Raw genomic sequence first — 16,019 nt, forward strand, 5'->3', positions numbered from 1 at the left:
CCTCCCCCGGGGCCAGCTCCGTTCCTGTGCTAGCTCCCTCCCGGCTCCCTGCCGTCAGCTATTGTTAAGGTTTTGGATTGTAACAAAGTGGCTAGCTAAGGCATCGGGCTCAGGCCTTTCTCCAAGGAGCTCCAGGCCCTGAGATGGAAGAGAGAGCAGGAAGGCTTGGCCCTCAGAAGCGCAGGGGGCACCTGCCTTTGTGGCAGGGTGGACAGAGAGGAGAAATGCTTTCCCACCCGCCTTGAGACCACCTCGGCTGGAGGAAAAAACCTTAGCTCCACCAGGTCTGTTCCTGCCTGTCCTGGCAGCACCGGCTCCCTGCCCTCACCGCCCCCCCCCGCCCCCGCCCCAGCTTGGGTGGTGAAAGGAATACCAGTTGGGAAAGGTCAGCGTTAGGGCTCTGGAGAAACCCAAGATTGGTCTGAGGAAGGAGGCAGGATCTCTGGTTAGAAACCTAGTCAGACATAAACAACCTTGGGTTATTCAAGTTAGTCAAGTGCCTCCAGGGTTCCAGATTGATCTGCACCCGCAGCACGCGGGAGTGAGGGATTGGAGAGGACATGGGGACACAAGAAGTGGGTCAGTTTGAGCCTTCAAGGTCTCATCATGCTGGGCTGGGGCTTGCAAAATAAACGGAGGGGCCTCAGGGTGGAGTCACCCCTGGAAAAAGCCTGGAAACAGTTTGAGCGGGGGGCACAGACAACAAAGATGGAAGGGACGCACAAGGAAGGTAGTTGGAGAAATCAAAGTAATTTCTGGGTGCCTGGCTGGCTCGGTAGAGCGTGGGACTCTCGATCTCGGGGTTGTGAGTTCAAGCCCCACGTTGGGCACGGAGCCTACTTTAAAAAAGGAATTTCTGTTTCCTAGTAGAAACAGGCCAAGTCCCAGTTGAGCAAGTGCCTTGAGCCCCGAAGTAGGGCGAGCACAGCGCTGATGCCCACAAGAGGGGCATCAGAACCAGCTGGCTGGAAGAGCACTGGATTCATCTGGGGAGTCGGATGAGAATTTGGGAATGGTTTGGGAGCAGGTCCTTAGTGGCAGGAAAATTAACTGGTAGGCAACTAGGGGTCAGCAGAAGGGCTGTGTGGCCAGGACGCCACCACAACAGGGCTGTGAGGTGACAGCACAGATGACTTTCCCCAGGGAGCACTAAGCGCCAAGGAGCCTTCTGAGCTGGACTCAGCAGCCTCGTGGGAGCAAGTCCAGGCCCAGCAGCCCCAGATGCAAGCCAAGTCCGGAGCCCAGGTTCTTGGAGGGTGGGTGACCCCAGCAGAGGCACAGCCCTGGCGGGGAGCCTTGCGGATGGGGGCTCAGAAGAGACCAGGGAGCCACCAAGCACCCTATTGAACTAGAGCATACAAAAAGACCAAAAGGAGAAACTGGAAAATACCGCGAAATGTAAGAGACACCTAGAGACCACCTCGGTCTATATTTCTATATTTCTATATTCCCGCTACATCTGTGGAGGCACATTTGGCTGTTTCCTGATCTTCTTTCTCACTTTGAAGCATGGCAGCTATGGGAGATGAACACCGTAATGCTGTTTGGGGGCAGGGGAGAGCAGGGCTCGGGAATTGGAAGACTCGCAGTTTAGACCCCACGCTAAGCTTGTACCTCCAGGGCTGGGTCTGCTGTGGCTCAGAATGTCCTCGAAGACAGCTCGGCCTTCCCCCAAACCAGGCTCTCAGTAGCACCCTGCAGCTGTCCAGGCCTCTGACCTGCTTCCTTGGCCCTCAGACCAGAACACCCAGCCCCTCTCCACCAGCCCACTGCCCTGGGAGGCCCAGGCATCCTTTGAAATAGCACAAAGCCCTGGGCTCCTTTTGCTCAAAGAACAAAGCAGGATCCAAAGTTGCCTCCACAGGAGTAGGAGGCAGCAGCTGGAGGAGGCAGGAATTTATATTCTCATTTGAGACTAAATTGGATGAAGGAATTCACCGGCTCAGAAAAGTAAAGCAACCAGCTAAAGGTCGCACAGCAAATCAGTGCTGGGGCCAGGGCATGAGCAGTGGGCTGGGGACAGTCCCGTAGCTGCCCGGCCGTGAAGACGAGTGAGTGGTGTCAAGTTCTGGGCGCAGATGCTCCCAGTTTACGGGTGAGGTCACATGTGATCCCTGGCCCACTGAATTCCGGTCCCGTATGTGGCCCCAGGTGGGAGGAACGAGGGGGAGGAGGTCTCCGGTCACCTGGAAGCTGCAGCACAGGGAGACCTAATACCACTGGCCAGTACTATGAGTCGGTGGGGGATGCTTGTCTATTCCTCCACTGTGGGCCCAGGACTACAGTTCCCAGAGGCCCCTGCTCTAGGCTGGCAGCCCCTAGCCAAAGCTGGCCTGTAATCTGACCACCATCCCTCTCAAAAGGTCACTTCAGAGCTCCTTGAAGGACAGCAACAGGGGGAACTCAGGATGGCTCCGCTTTGGGGGGTGGGCAGTAGCCCTGCCTCAGGCGACCTCCTTCCTCCATACCAGCCCCTGGAACCCAGAGTCCTGGTCCCCCTTTTCTCAGGCACCCAGTGTCCTTTGCTGGCTACACCTCTTCTGTTCAGCCGACCCTCGGCTCCTGGTCCTTAAGCTTGCATGCGGGTGTCCTGGCCCCTGTTGCCAAAGCATATGACCTCCCCACCTGGGCCCAGGTCCCCCCTGTCCCCGGGGAGGGCCACCATGGAAGCTTGACCAGAGGTGTTCCAGCTGGTGGTTGGTGGTCTTTGGGCAAATGTCTAAAACAGAAGCCCAGCTGCTCTGATGAAGGCTGAGCCTCCTGACACCTGCCCCCTGACAGCCCTCCTTGGCTTCTCCAGGAGCCCTGAACGAGGCCAAAATCTGGCCCCACCCTTCATCCACAACCCAGGGAAAGGGCCCGGATCAGGGCAACCTCTTCGCCAAAGGCACAGCCCCTGAGCTCCAGTGAAGCCTCAGGCCTCTCAGGCAGCACTCGGCCTGCGGCATCTTGTCTCGGAGGTGGGCACCGAAGACCCCAGTGCGCGAGGCCTGGAGGAAGTGGGTCAGCCCCGGGCTGTGAATGAGCCTGGCTGGGCCTGCTCTCCCTGCCCCTCTCCCCTCTCCCCCTCCCCCTTTGCCCCCTAAATAGCTCCCTGAGCTGCCAGGCCAAGACCCTCCCATTGCAGGGGGAGGCGGGGCAAGCCGCCCAGATCCAGGCTTTAAACCCCAGGCGGCAGGGGGGGATCTCCACTCCCTGGCTGGAGGCGCTGCTGAGGCCGCCTGTCCACCCATCAGTCCGGCCCGCCCTCCCGCAGCCATGTCCCGGCCCCTGTCAGACCAGGAGAAGAGAAAGCAAATCAGCGTGCGTGGCCTGGCCGGCGTGGAGAATGTGGCCGAACTCAAGAAGAACTTCAACCGGCACCTCCATTTCACACTCGTGAAGGACCGCAATGTGGCCACCCCGAGGGACTACTACTTCGCGCTGGCCCACACTGTGCGCGACCACCTCGTGGGCCGCTGGATCCGCACGCAGCAGCACTACTACGAGAAGGACCCCAAGGTGCTGCTTGGGGCGCCCCGGGTGGGAAATGGGCTGGGGCCCCACCCGGGAGATCCTGACGAAGCGGCGGCCCTTCGTGGGGGGTCAGGGGTTTCTGCGGCAGAATAAAGGGCCCTTCCAGGTTGCTGAGGTTGGAGGAGCGGGAGCGCGAAGTGCAGCTGGGGCAGGGACAAGCCGGGCAGAGAAACCCGGGGGAGGGGGCGGGCAGGTCGGGGGCCTCAGATCAGGCGGGCTGGTTGCAAAGGCAAGTGCCCATTCAGAGAGCAGAGGGGCTTCTGGTGGTCGGGAAGACCCCTGCAGCCTGGGTCGGACCTGAAGCGGAAGGCCGGGTCATTCAATATGAGCATGGTGTCCTTGCGCTACGGGTGGTATGCTGGTGTGCGGCCCGGACAGCTGGGGTAGCGGGATCAAGTGTCTGCTGGGGTCATGGTAAATGTCAGCAACTTGACACTCCTGGGCAGGGGAGGGGGAGGGGCAGGCGAGTGGGCCAGGGAGGGGAACCTAGGGAACCAGGAGGCCAGGTACCCTCAGCATCCTCTGTCCTCTTCTTGGGGCTTAGGCTTGAGGACCAAGGGGAACTGGGCACTGCAAGGACAGGAGGTGGCCAACTCTAGCCATGAGTCACGGTGACTTTGAGCAAATGACTGGCTTCTCTGCTACCTTGGCCTTCCCCTCTGGGGGAGTACTTGGGGGGGCTTCTCCGCGTCCTGACTCCCCGGTGGGCCGTCGGGAGGCTCGTGTGCGATGGCAGGGGTTCTCACCTCTCCTAAGCACCTCAAGCCCCGAGGTAGATAGGGCAGCCCCATTTTCCAGATGAGGAGACTGAGGCTCAGGGAAGAAAAGCCGTGTGTCCAAAGTCAGAGGAAATGTTGGACCGGAACCTTCCCTATGGGTCCGGAAGCCTGAGATGGGGAGAAAATAAATGGAGACAGGGCTGGCACGTGCCGGGCCTGAGGAGTGGGACAGGAGGTGTGAGAGGCCTGGCCAAATGCTGCTGGGCAGCCTTGACCCCTCCCCTGCACCTGTCTCTCCGGCCAGAGGATCTACTACCTGTCTCTGGAGTTCTACATGGGACGGACACTACAAAACACCATGGTGAACCTGGCCTTGGAGAATGCTTGTGATGAGGCTACCTACCAGGTGTGGAGGGGGCTGGGAGCGGGGCCGGGAGTGGGGCAAGCTGAGGAATTGGGGGATTCACCTGCTGGCCCTTGGCCTTGACCACTGACACACCCTCCCCCCTCCAGCTGGGCCTGGACATGGAGGAGCTGGAGGAGATCGAGGAGGATGCGGGGCTGGGCAACGGGGGCCTGGGTCGGCTGGCCGGTAAGTGGGCAGGGTGGCAGGGGTGGGGTGGGCAGAAGGGTTCCTTTCTGCCGGGTCCCTGACACCCACCTCCCTGCAAACCCCTAGCCTGCTTTCTGGACTCCATGGCAACACTGGGCCTGGCTGCCTATGGCTATGGGATCCGCTATGAATTTGGGATTTTTAACCAGAAGATCTGCGGGGGCTGGCAGGTGAGCAGCCTTGGGCCCTGGCCTTGTGGGGACCCAGGCATGATGGAGAGGACCCCCATTGGGTCATCCACCTCTGGATAGATGCAGAACCAGCCACGGCTTTGACAGAAAGCATCCTTGTCCCTTCCCCCTGGCCCCAAAACCTGCTGGTCACTCTTGGAACAGGTGGTCCACACCTATGGAACCTCTCAGACTCCCATACACACGCCATGTCCCATTGTTTTTGTTTTTTTTTTTCTTCACACGCCATGTCCCATTGGATACCCCACCAGACCAGGGGCCCACCCTAGGGCCCTTAATTTACACTCTAGAGAGGGCATACCAAGGCTCCGGCTCCCGCCCTACCCCCTGCCCCCTGTGGTGTGCGTCTGGGTCTGAGCCTGGGTCTGACGCTGCCTTCCTTTCTCCCCGCCCTGCCCTGGGCTCAGATGGAGGAGGCTGATGACTGGCTTCGCTATGGAAACCCCTGGGAGAAGGGCCGCCCCGAGTTCGTGCTGCCGGTGAACTTCTATGGCCGAGTGGAGCACACCAGCCAGGGGGCCAAGTGGGTGGACACACAGGTGAGGGAGCTGGGGGAGCTCCCAGTGGGAGGGAAGTGGGGAGGCTCTGGAAGAAAACAAGGAGATATAGGGCAAGAGCTTGGAGGTTACTGGACCCAGTGCTATTTATAATGGAGGCCACCGAGGCTCAGAGAGGTTAAGTGACTTACTTGAGGTCACACGGTTGGAGCCAGGAGAGGCTGGAGACAGGATCACAGAGGAGCCAGGCCAAGCACAGAGCCCAGGAGGAGGAGAGAGGCCACCCTGCTCCACCAGTGCCCTTCCCCTGACCTGGCTCCTTTCCACCCAACAAGACTCATCCAAGAATAATCACAGTGACTTGACTCCCCAGCACGTCGAAACTGGCAGCTTGATGGGGAGCAAAGCAACAGGCCAGAAAGGGGCACAGGGAGAAAGTGAAAACCTTGAGAGAGGAACTGACTTGTTCAAGGTCACACAACAAGTTAGAGGGAGCCAAAAGCCAAACCAGGTGTCTGAATCCCAGCCCCGTCAATTCTCTTGCTGTGGCTGCAGGTCATGGGCCTCCAGAGGGCTGCACAGAAACCTCTTGGCTTCCAGACTCGGGCATTGGTTCAGCTGCTATTGTGATACGATTCAGCAGGGGCTCTGGCTGCCCACCTAGCTCTATGCTCCTGGGCCAGTCCCTTCCCTCTCTGAGCTGCAGCTTCCACTCTGTTCCAGTCAGCAGCTCAGTGACTTAGTGTTGGGGAGAAAGGGTGCTGCCCCCTGGCGGGCGTGGATGTGCCCCCAGGTCCGTGGTAGCAGGAACTGTTGGCGGCGATTTTTGACATCTGCTCATCGCGGGAGGTGGGGCCTGCATTAGATACTGCTGATTAGCCCTGTGGTCAACCAGGCATAAGCCCTTGGGATGGCCTTGACATCTGTGTCCACTTCAGCCGGGCCCCAGGCTCCCCCCAGCCCTCTCATGCGCCCAGAGAGTCCTCTAGGTTGCGCTCAGACCAGGCAGGCCAGCTCATCCCCATCCCTGCAGGGTGGCCACCAACAGAGCCCAGCTCTGGGCTCCGGGCTCATCACTGCCCCCTGTAATCCTCACAAGCATCCAGGCAAGGTGGGGTGGGGGTTGTGGGGAGGTCCTGGGGGGGGTCCTCTCTTTATGGACGAGGTCCAGAGAGGCTGAGAGGCTTGCTCATGGTCACCCAGAGTCGGCGCGGGAACCCAGGGCTGGGAATTGGTGGAGCACAAGGACAAAGGCTGGAATTCCAGCTCTCAGGGCCCCACAACTCATGTGGCAGATACCTAGCTCCTGACACCAAGCCCGACGCCCCTGCAGGTGGTGCTGGCCATGCCCTACGACACTCCAGTACCTGGCTATCGCAACAACATCGTCAACACCATGCGCCTGTGGTCGGCCAAGGCCCCCAGTGACTTCAACCTCAAGGACTGTGAGTCCAGCCCTGGCCACCAGCAGCCCCGCCCACCCCTGCCTGCACTCAGCCCCAGCCTGACGCTGTCCCCACTTTCACCCCTCAGTCAACATTGGTGGCTACATCCAAGCTGTGCTGGATCGAAACCTTGCTGAGAACATCTCACGTGTCCTGTACCCCAATGACAACGTATGTCACCTCCTGGGCTGGGGACAGGAAGCCTGAGGGCCTGGGAGAGGGCAAAGACCAGGAGGCACTTCCCTGGGTGCCCTAGTCACACCCAGGACATAGTTTTTGTTTTGTAAGTTTATTTTTTGGTAATCTCTACACCTGGTGTGGGGCTTGAACTCACGACCTGGAGATTACGAGTCAACGTGCTTTTCTGACTGAGCCAGCCATGTGCCCTGCACCCAGGGACATATTGTTTGCTCCTGTGTGTCCTTGTTTTCCCCCTGAGTTCTTTAAAAGGACACCTAAGTCCTGGGGACAGCAAGTTAGGGCAGGCCACTTGGGAGCTGTTGTTCCCTGGTGATGCTGACAATACTCCTGGTCCTTGTGTGCCCCCCTCCTAGCACCATCCCCCGCCACTGCTTCTTGGTGGGCGAAAGACCCCTGGGCCCTGGAGGTGGGGGTTGTTCAGGGCTCAAGGGCCTCAGTGTGGGCAGGAGTCTCCTGGCCCCACCCGCAGCAGCGTTAGGCCACCTCCCCACTCCCCACCCCCACCCCCCCGCCAACCTTGACTTGCTTAGCCTTGCCTTGGACTGTTCCCAGTTCTTTGAGGGGAAGGAGCTGCGTCTGAAGCAGGAGTACTTTGTGGTGGCCGCCACCCTCCAGGACATCATCCGCCGCTTCAAGTCCTCCAAGTTTGGTAGCTGCGACCCTGTGCGCACGAGTTTCGATGCCTTTCCGGATAAGGTACCAGGGCCCAGGGAGGGCCCCTCTCCACACCTCCCATGACGTGTGCTGCCACCTCTCCCCTCCAGCCTCCGCCTGCCCCACTCATTTTATAGAGGACGAAGTAGAGGCTGAGGGTGCCCTGCTCAGGATCCTCAATCGATGGGCACATCACCTGGGGACTGCCCCCCTCCTCCTGCCCACAGCTGCCCCTCTGAGGACTTCTACCCCCAGCTCTGCCCTGGGGCCATGTGGACCCTTGGAGGGGGCTCTGAAGGGGCAAAGGACAGTGATCACAGCCGTGGTTTGGATCCCAGACTGACTCCCAGCCCCCCTCTCCACAGGTGGCCATCCAGCTAAATGATACCCACCCCTCCTTGGCCATCCCTGAGCTGATGAGGATCCTGGTGGACCTGGAGCAGCTGGACTGGGACAAGGTGAGCTTCAGGACCCCTCCACCCCCTGCCTGACCCTCTTTCTGTCTCAGGGTTCCCTTCCCGGTGGGGGAAGCGGAAATATGTGAGTGCACCCCCCAGCGGAACAGAGAGCAGTGTGAGGCCCAGAGGGCGAGTGTCCTCGAACCTGCTCCTCAGTGGCAGGGCCCAGGCTCCTGGCTGCATTCTGTGTGTATAGAGAGCCCTGGTGGTTAGGCCCCGGGGTTCCTGACTCCCCATCCTGCCCATCAGGCCTGGGACGTGACGGTCAGGACCTGCGCCTACACCAACCACACTGTGCTGCCCGAGGCCCTGGAGCGCTGGCCCGTGCATCTTATTGAGACGCTGCTGCCCCGCCACCTCCAGATCATCTATGAGATCAACCAGCGCTTCCTGAATGTGAGCCGAGGAGGCCAGGGCTGGGGGCGTGGGCTGGGGAAGGCTGCTCGCAGTAGGCATCCTGACACTAGCCGCGGGGGGGGGGGGGGGGGCGCTATGCCCGGAGCTCTGGGGGTATGGGGCTGGGGACCTGGGTTCCAGGTCCGTGCCTGAGCTCTGGGCTGTCCCCGCACAGCGGGTGGCAGCTGCGTTCCCAGGGGATATAGACCGGCTGCGGCGCATGTCGCTGGTGGAGGAGGGCACAGTGAAGCGCATCAACATGGCCCACCTGTGCATCGCCGGGTCGCACGCGGTCAACGGCGTGGCTCGCATCCACTCAGAGATCCTCAAGAAGACCATGTGAGACACCTCCCTTTCCTCCCGCTGGCCCCGCCCCTGCTGGCCCCGCCCCTCCGCTGGCCCCGCCCCCAGCCCACGTCCTTGACATACAGGCCAGGCCCCCTCACTACCTGACCCCAGCTGGCCCTTTCCACAGGTAGCACGGCTTTTATAACCATCGTGGCCCTGATGTCCGGAACAGTTCTGTCCCCAGATGACCCCCTCTCACACACAACCACCCCTTCACCTCCAGGCCCCTCTCAGCAAGAAACCAGGGTAAGGCCTCAGGGAGGAGGCCTTCGTCCCACAGGGACGAGTACTGACCCTCCAACCCCATCCTGCAGCTTCAAGGACTTCTACGAGCTGGAGCCTCATAAGTTCCAGAATAAGACCAACGGCATCACCCCTCGTCGCTGGCTAGTTATGTGTAACCCTGGGCTGGCAGAGGTCATTGCTGAGGTGAGAGGTCACTGTATGGCCAGTAGGAGTCAACACGGGTCACTACAGAGATCAGCTGTGTATGGATGTGGAGGTGGGTCACTGTAGGGGGCTCCCGGGTTCACAGTCTAATGGAGCGGGTCATCAGCAGGTCACATCTGAAGTGAGACCGGCAGGGGGTAAGAGATTGTGAGCAGGGCTTCGGGGTCATTGCCTGTTTGAGGAAAAGGCCAGGAGGAAGGCCTGCTGGGGTCAGGTGGGGTCAGCCATCAGAGCTCAAGGTCCGGAGGGAAGATGGCTGTGCACACACAACGCCCCTGCTGGAGGCTGGAGAAGGAGAGGCTGTCTGCCGGGGACAGGGCTTGGCTGACCTGGAAAGGGACCCCTCTGTGAGGGAGGACAGAGGAGGGACATAGTCCTGACTGCCATCTCCCGCAGCGCATTGGGGAGGACTACATCTCAGACCTGGACCAGCTGCACAAACTGCTCTCCTTTGTGGATGATGAAGCCTTTATCCGGGATGTGGCTCAAGTGAAGCAGGTAGGCAGTGCGACAACCCGGGACCCTCGTGCCAGGGGTGGGAGGGAGCGTGCCGGAGGTGCCGGGTGCCTGGGTCCGGGAATGGCCGGGGGAGCCCGTCTTTCCTGCAACCTCAGGTCCCTGGTAGAAGTTACCTGGAGTCCATGGCGAGAAGGCATCCGCTGATGGCGCTGGAAGAGTGCTGACATTGATTAGCAATGTCTGCTCTGGGGCAGGCATGGAGGGGGCGGCAAGCGAGACTCCCATCCTCCATCCTTCTGGGAAAGAAATGACACTGTAGGATTTCCTGAGGCTGAGGCCTGTTGGTGAGCTCTTCTCCCTCCCTCCCTTCAGGAAAACAAGTTAAAGTTCGCTGCATACCTGGAGAAGGAATACAAAGTCCATATCAACCCCAACTCGCTCTTCGACATCCAGGTGAAGCGAATTCACGAATATAAACGCCAGCTCCTCAACTGCCTCCACATCATCACCCTGTACAACCGTGAGTGGCAGGGTTTCACTCTGTCTCTTGGGGCTCCCCTCTGTGTACTCCATACTTCCTAATCAATGTCTCTCCTTCGGCCTTGGGACAACTCTTGGGACATAGGATTATCCCCATTTCATAGATGGGCAAACTGAGGCTCAGAGAGGGGGAAAATGGCAGATCTGAGGTCACATAGCAAGCAGTTGCCCGAATCAGGTCTACTGTCTCCTAGCCAAGGCCCTGACTGGATGGGTGCTGTCAGGAGGTGTTACCCAGAGGGAAGACCTGGCCCACTGATCTCTGCTCTGTTTCTCAACAGGCATCAAGCAGGAACCCAATCGGTTTGTTGTGCCCCGAACTGTGATGATTGGAGGGAAGGTGAGAAGCCAGGACACAGACTGTGGCTCTGGTCCTTCGACACTCAGGTTGAGGTTGGCCTGGCTGGGTTGCAGGATAGGGGGTAGGGGGCTGGGCTCTGGGGTTGACCCCAGACTCTGCCCCCACAGGCTGCCCCTGGATACCACATGGCCAAGATGATCATCAAACTCATCACGGCCATTGGGGATGTGGTTAACCACGACCCGGTGGTAGGAGACCGCCTCCGTGTGATCTTCCTGGAGAACTACCGAGTCTCGCTGGCAGAGAAAGGTGGGGTGCCACCAGAGGGAGGCTCTGATGAGTTCAGTGCCAGGAAGAGCTATTGGTCACCTGTTCCTAGCATACTGGCACTTGGAAGAGGAATCTGGAGAGGACAATGCTCCAATCACGAGGATGTCCCCCTCTCATGGTGGAATTTCAGGCAGAAATGATAGGGAAGATTTGCCCTTCAAATCACACACACAGTGGAGCAAGGATGGGGAGAGAGTCCAGGTTAGATCTCGGATGTTCAAGGATCACCAAGCAGTGACAGGGGGCTGGTGATGAGAGGGAGACCCAGTTGGTGACTTCTGGGGGGTTGGGATGGAGGGGGCTCTGAATCTGTTTAACTCCACAGTCCCCGGCTGGGTTGGGACTATTCCTGGAGCTGAGCTTGTCCCCTGCTGCTTCCCCACAGTGATCCCAGCCGCTGACCTCTCCGAGCAGATCTCCACAGCAGGCACTGAGGCCTCAGGCACGGGCAACATGAAGTTCATGCTCAATGGGGCTCTGACCATCGGCACCATGGACGGGGCCAATGTGGAGATGGCGGAAGAGGCGGGAGAAGAGAACTTCTTCGTCTTCGGCATGCGGGTGGAGGATGTGGAAAAGCTTGACCAGAGAGGGTATGGGGGGCAAGGGCTCCAAAGTTCACAGTCCGTGGGCAGGAGGCACTGAGGTGTGGCTACTGGAGGGTAGGGCTTGGGGGGGCCAGAGGGCATGCCTGGAAAGGCTGGTCCAGCCTGCGTAAGTGAGGTCTTAGTTTCGGCCCTCAGGATTCTGGAGAACTTTTGAGGTCACTTATAACACATGAGGTTAATGGCATAGGAAAAGAAAGAAGCCACACAGAACTCAAGGCAAAGGAAAAGGAAATTATATCATTCCTAGGACATGATATTATTTCTGGAATTTCTGGAAGTAAAATTAAATTCTGAGCTCCCTGGCAGCTGTGGCAAAAAGGGAAATACAAGTAGAGTACGTACAGCTGTGCTTGTGGTCGGAAATGCCATTCTTCAAAGTAGATATTTTCCTGGCTTTACATTTCTTAAAATTTATTTTAAAACATATTTTTTCCTTATCATAAAAGCAATACATGCTCTTGAATTGGAAACATAAAAAACCACAAAGAATAAAATAACTGTCATTCATAATCTCATCATCCGTTTTTAAAGTCACAGCTCTTTTTCTACGTACTTACGTATGCGTGTGTATCTGTAAAAGTTGGGACCAGCGCCTGTACAATTTTGATGTCTTCACACAATTTTGACTCCTGATGTCATTAAACAGTCTTTAAAATATTTTAACTGTCTGCATAGGGTTCCATCAAAACGGAGGTGCCATAACTTATTGAACTAGTTCCATAGTGTTGGACATTAGGTTGATTTCTGCTGTTCGGCAGTGTAAATATCCCTGTGATGATCATCCTTTTACACCCATGTCCACATCTTTATTTCCTTAAGATAATTAGTAGAGGGGATATTTCTGAGGCAAATAAAGTATGAGTTCTTTTTTTCTTTTCTTTTCTTTTTTTTTTAAAGATTTTATTTATTTATTTATTTGAGAGAGAGAGAATGAGAGAGAGCACATGAGAGGGGGGAGGGTCAGAGGGAGAAGCAGACTCCCTGCCGAGCAGGGAGCCTGATGAGGGACTCGATCCAGGGACTCCAGGATCATGACCTGAGCCGAAGGCAGTCGCTTAACCAACTGAGCCACCCAGGCGCCCTCTTTTCTTTTTTTTTAAAGTATGAGTTCTTAAGGCTCCTGATGCATGTTGCCAAATGGCCTTCCAGAAAGTTGGTACCAGTTTACGCTCCCCCCAACTGCTTCTGAGAGCTGGCATTAAATATTGAAAGGAAATTCTCCTGTTGGGCTTGACTAGGAAGTTCAGATTCTGTCCTTTGGACAGGAGGGAGATAGGACATGTTTTGAGCAAGATCCAACATGTTCAGAAGCAGGCTCCAGAAGGACGGTTTTGGCTGCGAGGTGGAGACTGGACTGCAGGGGAGGAGGGGGCAAAGTGTAGGTGGGGGCCCCAGTGTGGGGGCTGACACCGGAGTGCGAGGAGAGTGGCCTGCAGCGTCCATGCTGGGGATCAGGGTGAGGGATGTCCTCTGGCTCCCTGCCGCCTCATATTTGTGGATCCTGACCAACTGCACCCACTCCTCGGCCTGAATGGCTGGATGGAGGTGGGGAGGGAAGGAAAGAGATGAGACTGGCCTTGGGGAGGGTTTTGAGCCCAGGCATTCGGGAAGGAAACATACTGGTTAGCAGAGGTAGCAGTGTGTGGGAGGAAGAGCACTTGGTTTGGGGCCTTGGCTCTGCCGCTTACCTTTCTCCCTCTCCAGACCTCAAGCACAGAAGGGGGATGAAAAGCTGGGCAGAGAAGGGAGGGGGCCTCCAGGGAAGGACCGCCAGAGGTGGTGCAGCTGCTCCGGGGAGGGCAGCAGCAGGCTGGGCCTGGGTTTTGACCCTGGGGCTTAGGACTTCTCGGGTTTTCTTGGGAGGAGGAGCCAGGAACTCCTTTCCACGGTGCTGACCACTCTTCCCCCACAGGTACAACGCCCAGGAGTACTATGACCGAATTCCCGAGCTTCGGCAGATCATTGATCAGCTGAGCAGTGGCTTCTTCTCCCCCAATCAGCCGGACCTGTTCAAGGACATTGTCAACATGCTCATGCACCATGACCGGTGAGCTGACTGGCCAGGGAACCATGCAGGTGGGCCTGCTGGGCTGAACGGGGCTCAGGTAGTGTGTGGGGAGGCTGGACAGGGGTCCTGGGCAGTTGGGGCCAGGCTCCTTTGCTCCTTTGGAAGCAGCTTTACTCTCCTGGACCCCGGAAGACCACCGGGACAGGACGGGCTTGGCCCTTGACTTCATGGAACTTCCTGCCTCTGTATTCCTTTCCAGGTTTAAAGTCTTTGCAGATTACGAAGACTACATTAAATGCCAGGAGAAAGTCAGTGACTTGTACAAGGTGAGGCGTCCTGGGCCAGGGGTCAGCAAGGCTTTGGTGGCCCTGGCTGGGCTGTGGTGGATGTTGGGGATCCCACTGGCAGAATGAATCCAGAGCTGTCTTTTGGCCTGTAGAACCCAAGAGAGTGGACGCAGATGGTGATCCGGAACATAGCCACATCAGGCAAGTTCTCCAGCGACAGAACCATTGCCCAGTACGCCCGGGAGATCTGGGGCATAGAGCCTTGGCGCAAGCGCCTACCAGCCCCTGACGAGACCATCTGAGCCTCCAGACTGGACCCCAAACTGGCCCCTGAGTTTGTTTGCAATCCCTTGGGCCAACCCCAGCTCTTCATCTGGAGGGGGATACTAGAGTTAGATCTCTCACCTTCTCCTGGAACCCCCCATTTTCCCCCCTGCATCAAGATCCTAGTGTCCAGCGTGACTGAGGACGCTGCTCCCATCCTGTCCTCTGGCTCCCTGCCCCCTCCTATTTATGGGTCTGACCGACTGCACCCACTCCCCAATAAATTGATTCTCCTTGGGAGCCTCCTTATGCCTCTCTCTGTTGGGAAATATTTTTAGCTCTGGGCAGGCGTAACAGCCGCAGCGCAGTCACCGTGCCGCACCCCTCCACTCGCAGGTGCGTCCCCTCGGAAGGAGGGGGCAGCCCATGGGGGCGGGGCCCGAGACTCTCCAGCCTCCTTCAGGCGTCACCCTCCACGCCTCTCCTCCCAGAGCTGTGTCCATACTAGGTCAGCGGCCTGCCAGGCTGGCCGAGGGCGGGGCGTCTCCTGGGTGGAGCCCACCGGGGCCGGGAGCTGGGACTTGGGCAGACGCCTCCGGGACTACCGAGGATCCACGCCGTCCCGGGCAGGACTTGGGAGGGGGAGGAGCCTGTGGGTGGGTGGTGCCCTTTTGACTCCGCCCTTAGCCCCGCCCCACTGCGGCGTTTAAGGGTCTCTAAGCAGGTGGCTACGCTTGGTCTGAAGTCGGGGAGTTAGGGCGGGGGACACTCACAGACCGTCTAGGCTAGGCCAGTGTTGCCGCCTCCCACTTTGGGGAAACTGAGGACCAGAAACGGCCTGTTTCTGGGCCTCATACTACCAAGACTGAGGTGTAGGGGAGGTTCTGCTTCCCTAGCCCTGAAGCAGGAAGGGGCAAGCCTCGAAAGGCAGGTTTGGGGCCCGTGGTTTCACAGGGAGTGTGTTTGAACCCAAACCGCCGGAAATGGTTACCGGCTCCCCTGGGCCTGGCTTGTGGGGACCCCAACTGCCTGTGGCTGCCCCTCCCAAGTTCCTCCCTGCCGGGGGTGGGGGGACCCGCACGCCGGTTTCCAGTCTCCAAGCTGCGCAGAACCTACCCGCGGCTTGCAGCTGCCCCTTCCCATCTGGCCCCGTGGGGAGCCAGGCTTCCGGGGCCCGTCCCCCCTGTGTGAACTGGAGCCCCCCGCCCCCATCCCCAGACACCGAGGCCACGTTTTCAGGTAGCCGCGTTTTCATTCCTCCCCCCACAGGCCCCTGTCCCCAAAATGTTCCTAGCCCCTGCTCCAGGCTATCACAAGGACCCGCTGTCCCCACGCCCCCGATCTCTACCAGGTCTGTGCCCCCCTCTGCCCGCAGGAAGACGCCCGGCCCCGGGTCCGGTTAGCCCCGTGGGAACTGTTTGTCTCGAAAACAGGAACCCGGGCCGGGGGCTGGGCGGGGCGCCCCTTCCCCACCGCAGTCCGCTTCCTGCCCCTCCCGGCTTCCTCTGCCCAACACCAGGCAGGGCGGGGGGCATAGGGGCGTCTGGGTTGGGGGAGAGGGCTCTCGGTTTAGTTCCCCCCTCCACGTCCCGCGAGGCCTGACCTCCACTCGCCCACCCTCCGCGCGGCGGGTGGCGCAGCCCCGGCCCGCGGCCCTGGCCTCCCGGGCGCCGCGGCAGGGGAGGGGTTAAGCTGCCGCAGGGCCCGCCGCGTGCGGGGCGAGAGGGAGCCCCC

The 16,019-nt window shown here is 58.8% G+C and overlaps 2 protein-coding genes across 2 annotated transcripts in view; both read left to right on the forward strand.

The window, feature by feature from the left end:
* The first annotated feature begins 3,179 nt into the window (after positions 1-3,179).
* On the forward strand, positions 3,180-14,590 carry PYGM (glycogen phosphorylase, muscle associated). The gene is made up of 20 exons (XM_081797877.1): positions 3,180-3,501; positions 4,540-4,641; positions 4,749-4,827; positions 4,915-5,018; positions 5,447-5,578; positions 6,870-6,981; positions 7,070-7,152; positions 7,735-7,878; positions 8,202-8,294; positions 8,544-8,690; positions 8,866-9,029; positions 9,353-9,467; positions 9,885-9,986; positions 10,320-10,467; positions 10,769-10,827; positions 10,956-11,097; positions 11,504-11,711; positions 13,639-13,773; positions 13,994-14,060; positions 14,174-14,590. The coding sequence occupies exons 1-20, from the start codon at positions 3,259-3,261 to the stop codon at positions 14,321-14,323; spliced, it is 2,529 nt and encodes an 842-aa protein (XP_081654003.1). The 5' UTR covers positions 3,180-3,258; the 3' UTR covers positions 14,324-14,590.
* Positions 14,591-15,505: 915 nt separating this feature from the next.
* Positions 15,506-16,019, forward strand: part of RASGRP2 (RAS guanyl releasing protein 2) — a 361,639-nt gene continuing 361,125 nt past the window's right edge. Inside the window, exon 1 of the mRNA XM_081797881.1 lies at positions 15,506-15,524. The gene's annotated coding sequence lies outside the window, so the exon portion shown is untranslated. The remainder of the gene's footprint in view (positions 15,525-16,019) is intronic.

Source organism: Leptonychotes weddellii, chromosome 11 (assembly GCF_054177405.1).
Source record: "Leptonychotes weddellii isolate Sample4059 chromosome 11, ASM5417740v2, whole genome shotgun sequence".
Lineage (NCBI taxonomy): Eukaryota > Metazoa > Chordata > Mammalia > Carnivora > Phocidae > Leptonychotes > Leptonychotes weddellii.